Source organism: Panthera onca, chromosome D2, assembly GCF_046562875.1.
Source record: "Panthera onca isolate mPanOnc1 chromosome D2, mPanOnc1 haplotype 2, whole genome shotgun sequence".
NCBI lineage: Eukaryota > Metazoa > Chordata > Mammalia > Carnivora > Felidae > Panthera > Panthera onca.
The window spans coordinates 14,357,676-14,371,365 of NC_138349.1; the positions used below are offsets into that span (position 1 = coordinate 14,357,676).

The window sequence follows — 13,690 nt, forward strand, 5'->3', positions numbered from 1 at the left end:
TCTTAGGGGAGGAGCTTTGACTTGCTAGAACTTGCCATTGTGGCCGCCTAGAGCAAGAGCCTGGTTTCTTGGCACGGTCACTGATGACACTCTGGCCCTTCCCATGATGGGGATGGAGCCACAATGAGGCTGCAGCAGAAGGTCCCTCGTTCCAGAAGCGGTCCTGGGAAGCGCCCCTTGGGAACCTGGAATAGACCTAATGTGTCAAACCCGGAGGAGGTACCGGTCACAAAGGGAAAGGACGCAAAGGATAGTTTGAAGGGATGGGCTCGGAAAGAGGCATCTGAAAACAGGGATTCAGAGAGAAAGAGATCAGTAAACGTGCCAAAATTAGCCTGTGGCCTTACTGTCCAGTTTCTGAGAGAAGACACCTTTGGTAAGCGGCATGGCACCGTGGAAGAAGCGGGAAAGGAGAGAGAGCTCCTGGTTCTTGCACTGCCTCTGCCGTTGATGAACCATTGATTGTAGGCCAGGTTCTCTCCTCCAACACTCATTGTTCTCATCTGTTAAAGGACCAGTTGGACTCGATGATTGCCTGCCGTAGCCCCTTTTGGCCTCAACCCATTGGGATTCCAAGTCAGTGGTCATTATCCGTGAGAAATCAGTTACTCTGACTCTCAGTGCGTACATTCAGAGAAACTGCCCACGAACCAACGGAGTTCTCACGTTGTAGCCTACGGGTGACTTAATAATGAATCAATCTGTAGTTGAGGCACTAAGACAATTCCGGGCCAGTTTCATCCCGACCACACAAGGTTTCTGAGTTTTCGATTCAGTCGACATCCCCTTGTTGCTCTTGTGGAAGCCTGAGAGCATTTCCTGGAAGTTTTCACCTCCAGCCGATGCGAGAAGCTTTCTTTAGGGTGTGTTCATCACCCCTTCACCTGCAGACACACACGGGCGTGAAAACATCCACGGTAGTTCTCCGAAAGTGCCGAAGGTCAGTACGGGTTGGCGGAAGCTGCTCACTTAGGAGGAGGCGAAGCTTCACGCCTCGAGCAGACCGGCTGGCTCACGTAGCAGTGGGCTCAGGCCCAAGATGGCAGAGCCAGACCGGTGACCGGCCTGTGGACTGTTGTGGCTTTTGGGCCATAACAGCCGAGCCAGGCTGGAGCTTCATTTCCTAGGATTCCCGTGCCCGTTTGTTTCCAGGTTAGCGTGGGCCACAAGACAAATTCGCGTGAGCTTTAGAAGGCAGAAGTGACACCGGTGTCATTTCTGTTCTGTTTTGAAGGCTCTGAAGGTCCGCGGAGGGCAGACGCCGTCACGGTCCATGCGCAGTGTCCCCTAGTTAGCACGTGGTGGCAGCTGGCCCACGGTTTTCCCAGCGGCCCCCAGCTCCTCCTCCAGCTTTTCCAACTTTTGGACCAGGTCCGTGTGTGGTTCCTGCAGGTCGTCTACGTCGTGGGGTTTGGAGACTGCGAAAGAGACAGAGCTGCGGTTTGTCCTCAGTCTCTTGTCAATTTTCACCCATGTTCCTTTTCAGCTGCCAGAACCGCTGACCTCAGGTCCAGCGTCGGACGCAGAGGCCACAGACTTACCCAGACAGCCTCGCTCTCTCCCTTGCCTGAAGCCTCATTCCAGTCGTGAATCTCGTAGGTCTCGCGCAGTGGTTCGCTCCCGTGACCGTGCCTAGTGCACACAGTCTTTCAGGCGTTGTCTGGGTCAGAGAAGGTCAAACCGGGTACCGCTGGGGGGACTGTATCCCCTGTTGATTCCCGAAGCACAGCAGCAGATGTCCTAAGAGGCGGATCTGTGGTCCAGGTTGATGGAAGGTGTCCTGGCGTTTTCTAATGACAAGGGTGTTGTCAAACTGAGGCCAAAACGAAGGGATCCGTCCTCACCGCGGCGCGGCTTTCCTCTGTCTCCCGGTCATCTCTGTGCGCTCGCCACTGCCACAGAAGACCGAGTCGTGTGTTAGTCACTGTCGATGGTGGCCAAGTCATGCAGTGTAACCGAAAGGCCAGACGGAGCGGTTTTCAAGCATCAGGACAGATTTCACAGTACTGGGCAGAAGGCGGGCAGACCGCGGTCGTCGGGTTTCAGGTCGTGGTGCCTGTGGCCGGAGCAGACAGGCTGCCTTTTCTCAGTAGTCAGGCGTTTGTTCTGATGCTTTTTCGCGTGAGAGAGACCTCCAGACCTGGCCACGCCAGAGCGTGGGCTTCTGAGCCTCTCACACCTCGTTAGTATTCACTCGTTTATTCGTGCCGCCCGTGGGCCCACGCTAGGTGCTGGGTGGAGGTGAGCAAAGCTGAGGGTCCCTGTTTCGTGCACGCCTCCCTCTTACTTGAAGAGACAGACGCGTTACACAGCACTCATTGCATCGTGACTGTGGTGAGTCCCACCGGCGAGGAGTCGTAGGGGGTAAGGGAGTGTCTGGATGGCTCCGGGGCTCAGGGAGTCCTAGTGGCACCAACTCCCGTGAAGGGCTGGTCGAGCAGTGGACTCACCAGAGGCGGGACAGGGGTGTGCTGGTTCGAGCTGCACATCGTAGCCTTTGCCACGAAGGCCAGTGAAGTCTGAAGAGCCCCCGTCCCGCCTTCCTGACATGTGGCAGGAAAAGACACAGAGGACGTCCCTGTTTTCACAAGGAGATTGTCACTCACGCAGCTTGAGAAGCAGTAGCTTCGTGCCTTAGAGTAGAAGGGAAGAGAGGAAGCTTCTGTGGGGAAAGAAGCGACCTCTGAAATTCATTAAGAAATTTTGCCAGAAACAGGATTCTCCTTTAGGGAAAAAGTTGATGGTCACTTAGCATTTTAGCTTATTCTCTGGATTCTTCCACCGGCCCTCGTTCCTCCCTCGCCCCTCCCCAGGTCTCGCCAGATTTCTTCTGGTCACTAATGGCAGCGGCAGGCACGTCTCTCAGCTGCCCATCCGGGATGGGGTTGGCTTCCTTCGCTCAGCGGGGTGGTCTCCTCAGAGCTGATCTGCAGCTAGTTGTTCCCAGGGACAGGATGGGTGGGGTGGGGGGTGTCACTGGCTCCTTCTGGCTAAGAGAAGGTGGGACAGGAGTCTAGGCGCAGTGGGACGGCCTGCGCCAGGCACCCAAGAGCTTTGCACTTCTTGAGAAGAGTGTGTAATTAAGCAGGTAGGTGAATTTGGCTTTTTAACACTTCCGTAGTTAATTGCTCTGACTTTTTCCGCCTTCTTTCTCCTGGCCTCCTGCTCCTAATATGTCATCTAATAGCTCCTTTTTATTTTAATGGCTGGCACCTCAAAGACCACTTTGTGCATGCTAATTAGACTTAGAGCATTTGGGTTTTTTTTTTTTTTTTTTTTTTTTTTTTTGGTTGGTCTGAATCCAGGAATATGGAAGCCAAATATTTTCTCTCTCTCTGCTTTTTTGTTTTGTTTTGTTTTGTGTAAATGTTCTTCCTCTAGGCCTCCCAGTAACGCCGGATGCAGGAGCCAGTGCTTTGGCAAAGAGCAACAAGCTGGACCTGTTGTAGTTTTAGATCCTGTTTCCACACACGAACCCCAAACCAAAGACCAGCTCCCCGAAAAAGATTCAACTCCACCCAAGGATGACGAAGGCAAAATGAAACCAGAATACAAAGAAGACAGCATGGAAAAAATGAGAGACACAGACAGCTCTCACTGCTGATGCGAAAGCCGACTCGTGTACCAGCCCTTTTCGCCGAGTAGTGATCAGTTCCGGCGTATTGGCAAGGGGGCTGCCGATATTCTGTTCTTGTCACTGGACTCACGGTACAGGTTCTATTCTGGTGTCACTTTTGTAAGTAATTTACCTATAAACATAAGTAAGTTGTTTAGCAAAATACACATCCTATGTAGGTTTTATTTTTCTGTATAGGGATAAGCTGGTTTGTTTTTGTTTTTCCAATTAGTGTATTAAGTGTGACTTCTTCTAGAAGGTTACAAAAAATTCAGACGTTTGTCTTTTTAGCTAACGTGCAAACCATCGAACAAACGTAATACTGAAAGTTCGCGGCTCTATGGATAAATGGAGAAACAGAACTGACCAACTGAAGAGGATTTAAAAAGTCCCCAAAGAAGCTTCTGTTTGGGGTCTGATCTTCTTTTGATAGAGAAACTGCAGTAGCATGGAATTGTTAGGCACGTGGCATACAGATCGCTTTCTAGCCTATCCCGAGGTAAAGCATAAAATTCAGGAGCTGCAGGTGCCAAGCCAGTACTCCCATAGTCCGTGCCCCTTGCACACACTGTCAGCTATGGAACAGAAAATCCGTGTGTATTTTCACCGTGTTCAGAGCCTCCCAAGGACGTCGGTGGGAATGCTCTGGTGGCCTGAATGAAGAATGGAGGGGAAAGTCCCAGCCTTGGATTTAATAGAGTATTATCTTGGTAAACAGTGTGCTCCGTGCTAGGAGTTAACTGTTTTCTCACGTACGAACGTGGCACCAGTGCCGTGGTTTATCGCGATTCTTATGTACAGTCAAGATAAGTGACAAGCACACTATTTTCCTCCTTCACTGCTGTTCCACATTATGCAGTTTGTTGTATGTGTGTGTGTGTTTTTTTTTAAGAAATTAAGTGGTAGTTAGTCTCTAAAAATACAATGTTTCAGTCTACCACGGTGAATAAATAGAAATGTAATCAGGGATTTTTAAAAAAAAAAAACTTATACAGCTTTTCAAAGTCGATTGTTTCAAAATTGGTGTTTATTTAAAATAAGTGGTAAGGTACTTGAATGCATTTTTTATGACAATGATTCAGTAATGGTAATTTTACTATTAAAGAACGTGAAAGGTTTAGTTTTGTTAGCGCGGCTCAGCATGTAGCTGTCAGGTGTTTCTCACCTAAGGGCAGAAGAAAATGATAGTAATAATTGCAGTAGTTGTATTTTATTTTTGCACGTGTGCTAAGCATAGGCTTGAAGAGGTGGGTAGGCAGGTAAATAAATGTACTTCCTGAATTTGGAAATAATTCTCCTTCTGTAGGTTTGTTATGCTTGATTGTTTCCATGTTCTTCCAGTGATGATTTTCCAGTTACTTATTGGTTTACTCACGGGGAATTCAAATGTAATGTTTTTCGGCTATAATGTTCCTAACTGAATACTATTCTGTATGATCCACTGACTACAAACTGCGTTAACACTTACACAAGTTCTGTTATGCTGTGATTTGAAGTCTCCTCATCACACTTATTAAAAAGCACTGACAGTTTCCCATTAAAGGTCAGTTGTGGTTATTGAGATTTTGGGGTTAGGTCTCCAAACTTGTCATTCTTGAGCAAGAAAATTGCAGACGCGTTGGATGACTTCAGCGATTTTTTAATCGTCCGCAAAATGGTTTCTTTGAGGAATTTTGCTCCGTGCTTCTTCGTGCTCTCCTTCCTGTACCTGTCATGAGGCTGCCGGCATGTGTTTCACACCCATTTAGGAACATAAAGACACGTACGCTTGTCATTCCCTAGTCATCGCACACATCAAGGGGGTGACGCACTTACGCAACCACCCTCATTTCCAGGGTAGGAAGGTAACCTGTTTGGTGAGATGTGCTCCCCGGGCCAGACATCGATTAGCAACCGGGCTCTGCTCAAGTGTTCTTGTCTTGTCCGAGCCACTTTCTTTCCTTCATCGCGATCACAAGGCATTGAAAGTTAATTTGATCTCAAGGAGTTTGATGTAGGATTTAACTCCTCTTGTTCTGCCTCCAGGATTGCCCCTTTCGCATCAGTTGTGAGGAGGTTCGTCCCTGCTGGGGTGCCGTTGTCAACAAGCTGTTAGTCCAGGACAGGAGGACACAGGAAGACTGGGGTTTGTGTCTTCAAGGTCATTCTTAGCCATTTGCACACACCCGCAAATTAATAGATGATCTTCGTACAATTTTAAAGTTGGAAGGGACTGCCAACTTTAAAGTTTTGTTTTCTCTAAAAAATGATTTCTTCTTCTGTTTTGGAACAGGAACTATGTCTCACCTGCTACAGTTTTGGACTAGTACTGGTGCGTTTTTATTGCCCGCGTGAGGCAAAGGGATAGACATACTTTGTGCTCTTGCTATTAAAGAAAGTGTCTCCCTTCTTTCCCCAAAGAAGAAGAATGTAGTTAAAATTCTAACACCCTCTTGTGCCTGGGCTGGTCTCAAAGTCCTCGGCCCCGTGGTCTCAGCAGCCGGGCGGTCCCGTGGAAACACTGACTGGCAGGACCCCGCAGGGCTGTACCCGGCCAGCCTTGTTTTGCCCGAGCGAGAAGGACGGGTGACGTGGCTCGGGCTACTCACCAGGAATTCCTCTTTCCTCGGCCTCGTTGTTAACACACAATAACATGTTTGTTGGAAAAATGGAGGACAGGTAAACACGATCATCCATTCTCTTTCTAGACCATCTTTAGATTGTACATCAGGTAAATGATGGTCTGTGTCACAGAACCCTGGATGATTTTCCCACGTGTGTTTAATGACTTCTATCCTGGAACAACTTCAGCGTATGTGGCAGTAAGTTGTGGAGATGGGACACTGTCCATCACCATCCGGGAGCTGAGAACGATTCTCAAGCAGCCTTCGTTGAAAGGATTGGATCGGTTTGGAAGTTTCTTCCTGGCACTAACATTCCCCAACCCCATTCATTCACAATGGATGCAGGACTAGTCTCTTTGACCTCTTTTATAAATAATAACTTCTATAGCGTGTATAGCGTGTGTTTTATGTCTACGATATAGTGACGTGTATGTGGGGAGAGAGAGAGAAAATGTAAGTAGAAGCAGTGGTCATTACATGAAGAAATTCGAATGCTCCTCCCCATTGGCGGCCCTCGGCTTCAAGTTAGGAAAAGGACAGGCTGTGTGCCTGTATGCAAATGAAAGCACTAACCCGGTTGAGGTAATAAATGACCTCTTTGGTTCATTTGATTTAGTTACTGACTTAGTTTACATATTTTTGCTCTGGTTCCATTCATTTAATTATAACTTGTGTTATGGTCCAGGGCAGACTGTCCGGTGATCCCTCATATTTCAGGTGCGTGTCGCTATGTGCGAAGGCTGTGTCGAACGCCAGTCATGGGCTGCCTGCCTTTAAAATGAATTTTCCTGGGGCGCCTGGGTGGCTCAGTCGGTTAAGCGGCCGACTTCGGCTCAGGTCATGATCTCGCGGTCCGTGAGTTCGAGCCCCGCGTCGGGCTCTGTGCCGACAGCTCAGAGCCTGGAGCCTGTTTCAGATTCTGTGTCTCCCTCTCTCTCTGACCCTCCCCCGTTCATGCTCTGTCTCTCTCTGTCTCAAAAATAAATAAAAACGTTAAAAAAAAAATTTTAAAAAAATAAATAAATAAAATGAATTTTCCTGCCAGGTTATTATACCCCATCACGTGTTGCTGAGCACCGGGACAGGCAGGAGCAACCACAGATCGCGACATGGTTCTCCCACCGCCGCCCCGTGCTCTGAGCGAGCCCGCCGCTGAGCCAATTTTCAGTCGTTGCTTTGAGCGTAAGCCCTTGGCTTTACCATAAGGCCCTTAAGTTTCCCCGTGGGTACTCTTCAAAAGGGAAGCTTCTCAGCGTGCTCAGTAAAAACATACAGAATACATCGGAAATCTAAACTTCACCAACTCTCCCGCAGGCCGGTGCATAACAATTTTCATAGCTTTAGAGGAAAGCAAATGGTAACTTTTAACAGAAGCTAAATTATATATAAAGCAGTAGGACACTATTAGATCTATAGGTATGTGTTTGAATAAATTTGTTTCTGGTACTTTTCCGCTATAGCCCCGACGCTGGCTTATACGAAGGGCACTTCAGTCAGCCTGTATATCATTTTTAGTCCCCTGTTTGTTAGATGCCGTAGTATAAATAATTGGGCAGTTAGGAACCTTAAGGTTATTTATTCATTTAATGTGTTTTGTCCATTTATACTGATTTCTTTTTCCAAAGAGGATCTAAGGACACGCACAAGCATATGAGTAATATAATAAAGACGAAACTTCGGGGGAGGGAATCAGGGAAAAGGGAATTAACGGTAAGGAGGGAAGAGGGAGCCTGGGTCACACAGACTGTGGCCTCATACTTGTGCGTGAGGCTGTGGCTACTGCAAAAACGCGTCTGTGCTTTCTGGCACGCAATTAGAATCTGCACTCAGTGAGGAGTCAACAGCAAAGGCGTTGGGCTCTTTTACTGGGTCGTGGCCCCCCACATGGACAGGAGGGCTGGTACACAAACAGAATCCCCACGGAAATGGGTGGCTGGAAGACGCAGTTTACAGGTATGATTTCAGGCCGAAGGGCTACGTACCGATTTTACCAAAGAGTGAAATCCGAAGAGTCAAACGGAGCACGCGAGTTAGGGACGTTTTTGAGCAAACCCAACACAGAGACGCACCTCAGCTGTACGGGTCTCAAGTGGCCATGAGTCGGGGTTGTCCGTGGCCCCATCCAGAAGACGCTCATGCTTTGGCCGATCCCTCCATCACTTCTGTGGGGAAGATGGGCTCCAGGAGCTCAGGCGGCCCCCCAGCCACGGTGGCCTTTTCAGCTTCCTCATGCAAGGAAAAAAAATGTGTGTTCCTCGTTGAAACCTATTAAACAACAAGAGCAGTAAAGGTCACAGTTAACCCAGTGGTGCCAAGTTGGCTGTTATTTGTTACGTGACGTAAAGGAGGTCATCTTCAGAACCGCCCAGAGGGGTCACGTCACCGTGAGAAAACATCCTGGGACCATTTAAAACCGGGCCCGACTTGGGTTGTATGTTAGCCGTGCGGTATGCTCGTTCAGTTTGTGTGGTACCCTTCCGGAACATTTGGCGTATGGTGGACTTTGGGCAGAAGCTTGGCAGAAAAGGACCAGAGGAAGAAGATGAACTAGAGGAAAGACCAGTCCTCTACATGAATACAAACCATTGTCAGCTAACTGTTCAACATAGACAGTTGCAGACTTCAGTCCAGTCCAGTCCATGCGGGCGGTGACCGTGTTAGGGGTTGAGCTTCTACAGGACTTCCTACTTATTCTCTTAGTGGGGACATTTGTTTTTCCAGTTTTTGGTCATTTATTGACTACTTATCATTTACTGACTACTGTCAATGTGCTGTACTGGCCACAGGCCAATGACAAGAATTCTCATCACAGGCACACCTCAGAGATCCTGCCTGTGTGGTCCTGGACCACCACAAAAAAGCAAGTCGAGTGAGTTTTTTGGTTTTCCAGTGCATATAAAAGTTATGTTTATAACATAGTTGGTTAAGAGTGCAGTAGCATTATGTTTAAAAAAAAAATAACGTACGGGGCGCCTGGGGTGGCTCAGTCGGTTGGGTGTCTGACTTCAGCTTAGGTTATGATCTCACGGCTTGTGAGTTCGAGCCCCGCATCGGGCTCACTGCTGTCAGCGCAGAAGCCCGCTTCGGATCCTCTGTCGCCCTCTCTCTCTGCACCCCTGACTCAATTCCTTCTCTCAAAAATAAATACACATTAAAAATATGTACATACCTTAATTAAAAATACTATATTGCTAAAAAATGCTCACCATCATCTGAGCTCTCAAAGTCAATCACCGGATCACAGATCATCATAAGAAGTATAATAATGAAAAAGTTTGAAATTTTGCCAGAATTACTAAAACCTGACAGATGTGAAGTGAGCAAATGCTGTTGGAAAAATGGTGCGGACAGACTTGCTTGAGGCAGGGTTGCCTCAAACCTTCATTCTGTAAAAAACCGCAGTATCTGAGAAGTGCAGTAAAGCCAAATGCAATAAAATGAGGCATGTCTGTAATCTGCTAATCTGTTCCAGAATGTTTGGTTGGCACTGTCCCTGAGGGAGGAGGGGCTGGGCCGGGCCTCTGGTCACTAGGATCCTTTCTGATGCCCTGAAGCAGCTGTTTCTCTTGTGGGGAGGTCTGGCTGGAAATGTGGTGGGTCATTTTGGAACCTGAGGCTTCTAAGAGGCAGGATGACATAAAATAACCAGGTAGGAATAATCATATATAGGAGCAGTATGATTTTGCCTATCTGGAAAAACCAACCCGATATTACACATCCAACAACACACACTAATGTCTGATTGCCCTTACACTCCTCAGAGTCTCTCCATTATGTTTTTAAAAAAATTTTTTTAATGTTTTATTTATTTTTGAGAGAGAGAGAGAGACAGAGCATGAGCAGGGGAGGGTCAGAGAGAGAGGGAGACACAGAATCCGAAGCAGGCTCCAGGCTCTGAGCTGTCAGCACACAGCCCGACGCGGGGCTCGAACTCACGGACCGTGAGAGCATGACCTGAGCCAAAGTTGGACGCTTAATCGACTGAGCCACCCAGGCGCCCCATGTTTTTATTTTCTATGAAGCTTAGGGTGTGTTTCAAGGTCATTACGTATGTTAAACATAGCAAATTTATCATTATGGTTTCCATCGCTGTCTCTGTTGTTTGAATTACAAAGACGATAACGTGGTCTCTTTAAATACGTCTGTATGCTATGTGCCTACTTCTGGCCATCCCAGTAACATGAAGGGTAAAAATGGTATCTGGGGTGTTTTCTCTCCAAGTAGCCAGTACTTACAAGGTGCTCCTATCCAAGCAAATCTGCAGAGGTGTTTACCTCATAAAAAAGAAATAATTTACCTCATAAATTCCCTCGGTTCTCTTGAGACCGTAGCCTTTCCAACGTATGACAAACTTAACATGCTGTCTACTCGTCTGAAGTAAAAGGAGTTGTTTCTGAGACTCATCAGGAAAACATCTGCCTTTAACTTTCAGGGGCTGTGCAGCCAGACCTTAACCATAATTTGGAGCATAACAAAAGGTAGGCTTGGAGATTCCAATCAATTAATTCTATTGAAAAGCACCATGCAGCTTATTCATGGAGAGGAAGGGCGAGAGTTTTAAACATTCAGGTAAATAGATAATCCATTAAGAAAACAACGCACATTGTGGTAAATGCCACCCCAGTGTTGTCAGCACTTAGTTATAGTCTTTGGATTCCCCTGCCCTCCTGCTGAGGGCCTCCCATTCCCCCTCTTCCAATCTTTGTTCTCTTATTCATGGCGAAGTGAAAACAAAGCAAGAAAGCAGCACGTACCCAGTGCTCCCTTCTGGACAAGTTCTTCCTCTATAGTAAAAAGGCGGTTGTACTTAGTCACCCGTTCGCCTCGAGAAAGACCTCCCAACTTGATAAACCGGACACCGAGTCCAATGGCCTGAGGGGGTGGGGGACAAAATTTATTTTAAACGAGAAGTCACGTGTTGCTAAAATACGAACCGTTCTTTAGGGAGAAAGGGAGCGGACACCGCGTGCTGTTCTGGTTTTCCTCACAACTCAGTATTTTATCTTCATGTAGGTAACACGGCCTGCTTACAAAGGGACAGCGGCAAAAGGTAAAGAGCGTGACTAAACATCAGATGCTTTACTAGTCATGTGAGCGTGCTGATTTTATCTAAGAACATTCTGGCCTTTCCCACTTCATTTTAGGCGGTAAGATTGCAAGGGCACACCCCAGCCATTTTAGTGTGCTCATCATTTTCCCAGGACTTCAATTTTTCTTCTTTTTAAAAGTTCAAAGATTAGCTCTTTACAAAAGGCAGCTGTCTGGGAGGAAGCAAGTCTCTTTCATAAAAGGTTACATGACTTTCTCCGCCAAATACTGCATTTCTCTGAAATACCAATTCGAGATAAAAGCAGTGTTTTGGCAATTCTGCAATTGACCAGCTTTTAGCACTTACCAAATCGACAAGGCTGTCATCAGAAGACTCTCCTTCTGTACTTCCAAAGACAGCGATGTGCTTCTTACCTGTAAGGAGAGGAATTCTTTTCAGGTTTAGATGGTATAGGAACAGTAAGTCTGTGTATATATATACATACATATATACATATACATATATGTATATATGTATGTGTGTGTATATGTGTATGTGTATATATATATATATATATACACACATACATACATGCCTCTGGAACCAAAATTTAAAATTTGCTAGAGATTTGGGGCACCTGGGTGGCTCAGTCGGTTAAGCGTCCGACTTCGGCTCAGGTCATGATCTCGGGGTTAGTGAGTTCAAGCCCCACATCAGGCTCTGTGCTGACAGCTCAGAGTCTGGAGCCTGTTTCGGATGCTTTGTCTCCCTTTCTCTCTGTTCCTCCCTCTCTCTCACTCAAAAATAAAGATTTTTTAAAAAATTGCTAGAGATTTCAACCTTTCCTGTGAAGAGTCAATGATTTGACCAGCAGAGAATTCTGATCTAAGCATTGTATTTTTATTACCCTGGTTGTTTTTTGTTTTTTGTTTTTTTTGAGAAAGAGAATGCACATGTAGGGGGGAGGGGCAAAGGGAGAAGAGGGAGGGACAGAAGGAGCCCAATGTTGGGCTTGATCTCAGGTGAAATCATGACCTGAGCTGAAATCCAGAGTGACACGCTTATGACTGAGCCACCCAGGTGCCACTTGTTACCCTAGTTTTATCTGTTTATGCCTTTCTGGTATCTTAGATGCTAAATACTACATGAATGCCACCTGTCAACAAATCTAAGCTACCATAAGTTGTAGGACCTTTATGACCGCTAAAGGGGAGAAATGCTCAAATTAGATTGACACGTTTCTAAGACCACAACTGTAGGACACGATTCCATCTTGTCCACGTTCAGTGTAGAAAAGTGTGCATCTCTGAGACAAAATCCACAGGAAGTAAAAGGGCATCATTTGGGGAGATGATATGCCTCGTTGGATTCCACAGTTTATCATGTAGAATATTATTCAAAGGAACCTGTCGTTCTGAATGTTTACTTATGAGACGAACAGTGTCGCTGGTGCTTAATCAGTCATTTGGGGATCTCAGAACCCCTCGAAATTTGCCAGTCTACAAAGAGCCAGGATTCTTCCTCCAGAGACAGTGTTTGTGCTTTAGAGGCAGGAGCTAGAGTGGCAATCTGAAGTGATTGCCTGCTGAGAGGGAGGCCCTGGAGGAAAGGCCAGGGCTGGGGCCTCCCATCCACCTGCTACAGGACAGCCCTGCCTGGGCCCTCGACTGGGCCCTCTGCAGGACAGGGACTACGCACATTCCATTCCCTCCTCTGGCACCAGCCCAGGACCCTGGCTGCCAGTCTGGCCCTGAGGCCTGCTCCAGCCTTCTGCCTAGTTCCTGAGACCCACTCATGTTTCAGGCACTGTGTGTAAGTGAACGAGGCTCCTGTGAACTCACGGGAGTTTACAGTCTAATGGAGGCTACTAGACATTAAATAACTGAACAAGTAACTGTGGCCAGTAGGATATAGAGAAAGCATAGGAGGCTATGAGAAAGGTTCAGAGCAACCAGGTAGGGGCGAGGAAGCCCGGAAAGGTACATACATCTGAAAAGGTTTCCTTCAAGGAAAGGAGACCTAAAGGATCAGGAGTTGTTAGCTGAGTAAATGATACAGGGCAAAGCATTCTAACCTGAAGGAACAGCATGTTCAAAGCCCTCAAGTTGGTAAAGAGTTTGAAACTTGTGAGGAATTGAAAACATCAGTGTGGGGGCACCTGGGTGGCTTAGTCAGTAAGCATCCAGCTCTTGATTTTGGCTCAGGTCATGATCTCACAGTTGTGAGATCGAGCCCCGCTTTGGGGTCCTTGCTGGGCACGAAGCCTGCTTAAGATTCTCTCTCCCTCTTCCTCGCCCTTGCTCGCACACAAGCACCCACTCTCTCTCTCTCTCTCTCTCAAAAATAAAAAAATCAGCATGGACAAGTGGGATGACTGTAGTGCGGTATGAAGCTGATAAGGCATTGTCCTTAGCCACCCCTGTGTGGTAGCCCTCGATAAAG

The 13,690-nt window shown here is 47.1% G+C and overlaps 2 protein-coding genes across 4 annotated transcripts in view; one reads left to right on the forward strand and one right to left on the reverse strand.

Annotated features, from left to right (window-relative positions):
* SHTN1 (shootin 1) overlaps positions 1 to 5,158 on the forward strand; it is a 100,923-nt gene extending 95,765 nt beyond the window's left edge. For 2 of the 3 annotated variants that reach the window (XM_060641385.3, XM_060641384.3), the window contains one exon: positions 3,382 to 5,158. In XM_060641385.3, coding sequence (XP_060497368.2) covers positions 3,382 to 3,604 — 223 coding nt within the window. In that variant the 3' untranslated portion in view covers positions 3,605 to 5,158. The remainder of the gene's footprint in view (positions 1 to 3,381) is intronic. The other variant, XM_060641386.3, reaches the window with a different exon arrangement.
* Positions 5,159 to 7,333: 2,175 nt separating this feature from the next.
* The window catches only part of ENO4 (enolase 4), a 28,821-nt gene continuing 22,464 nt past the window's right edge, over positions 7,334 to 13,690 (reverse strand). The window contains 4 exon segments of the mRNA XM_060641387.3: positions 7,334 to 8,454; positions 8,456 to 8,484; positions 10,974 to 11,091; positions 11,615 to 11,682. Coding sequence (XP_060497370.3) covers positions 8,353 to 8,454; positions 8,456 to 8,484; positions 10,974 to 11,091; positions 11,615 to 11,682 — 317 coding nt within the window. The 3' untranslated portion in view covers positions 7,334 to 8,352.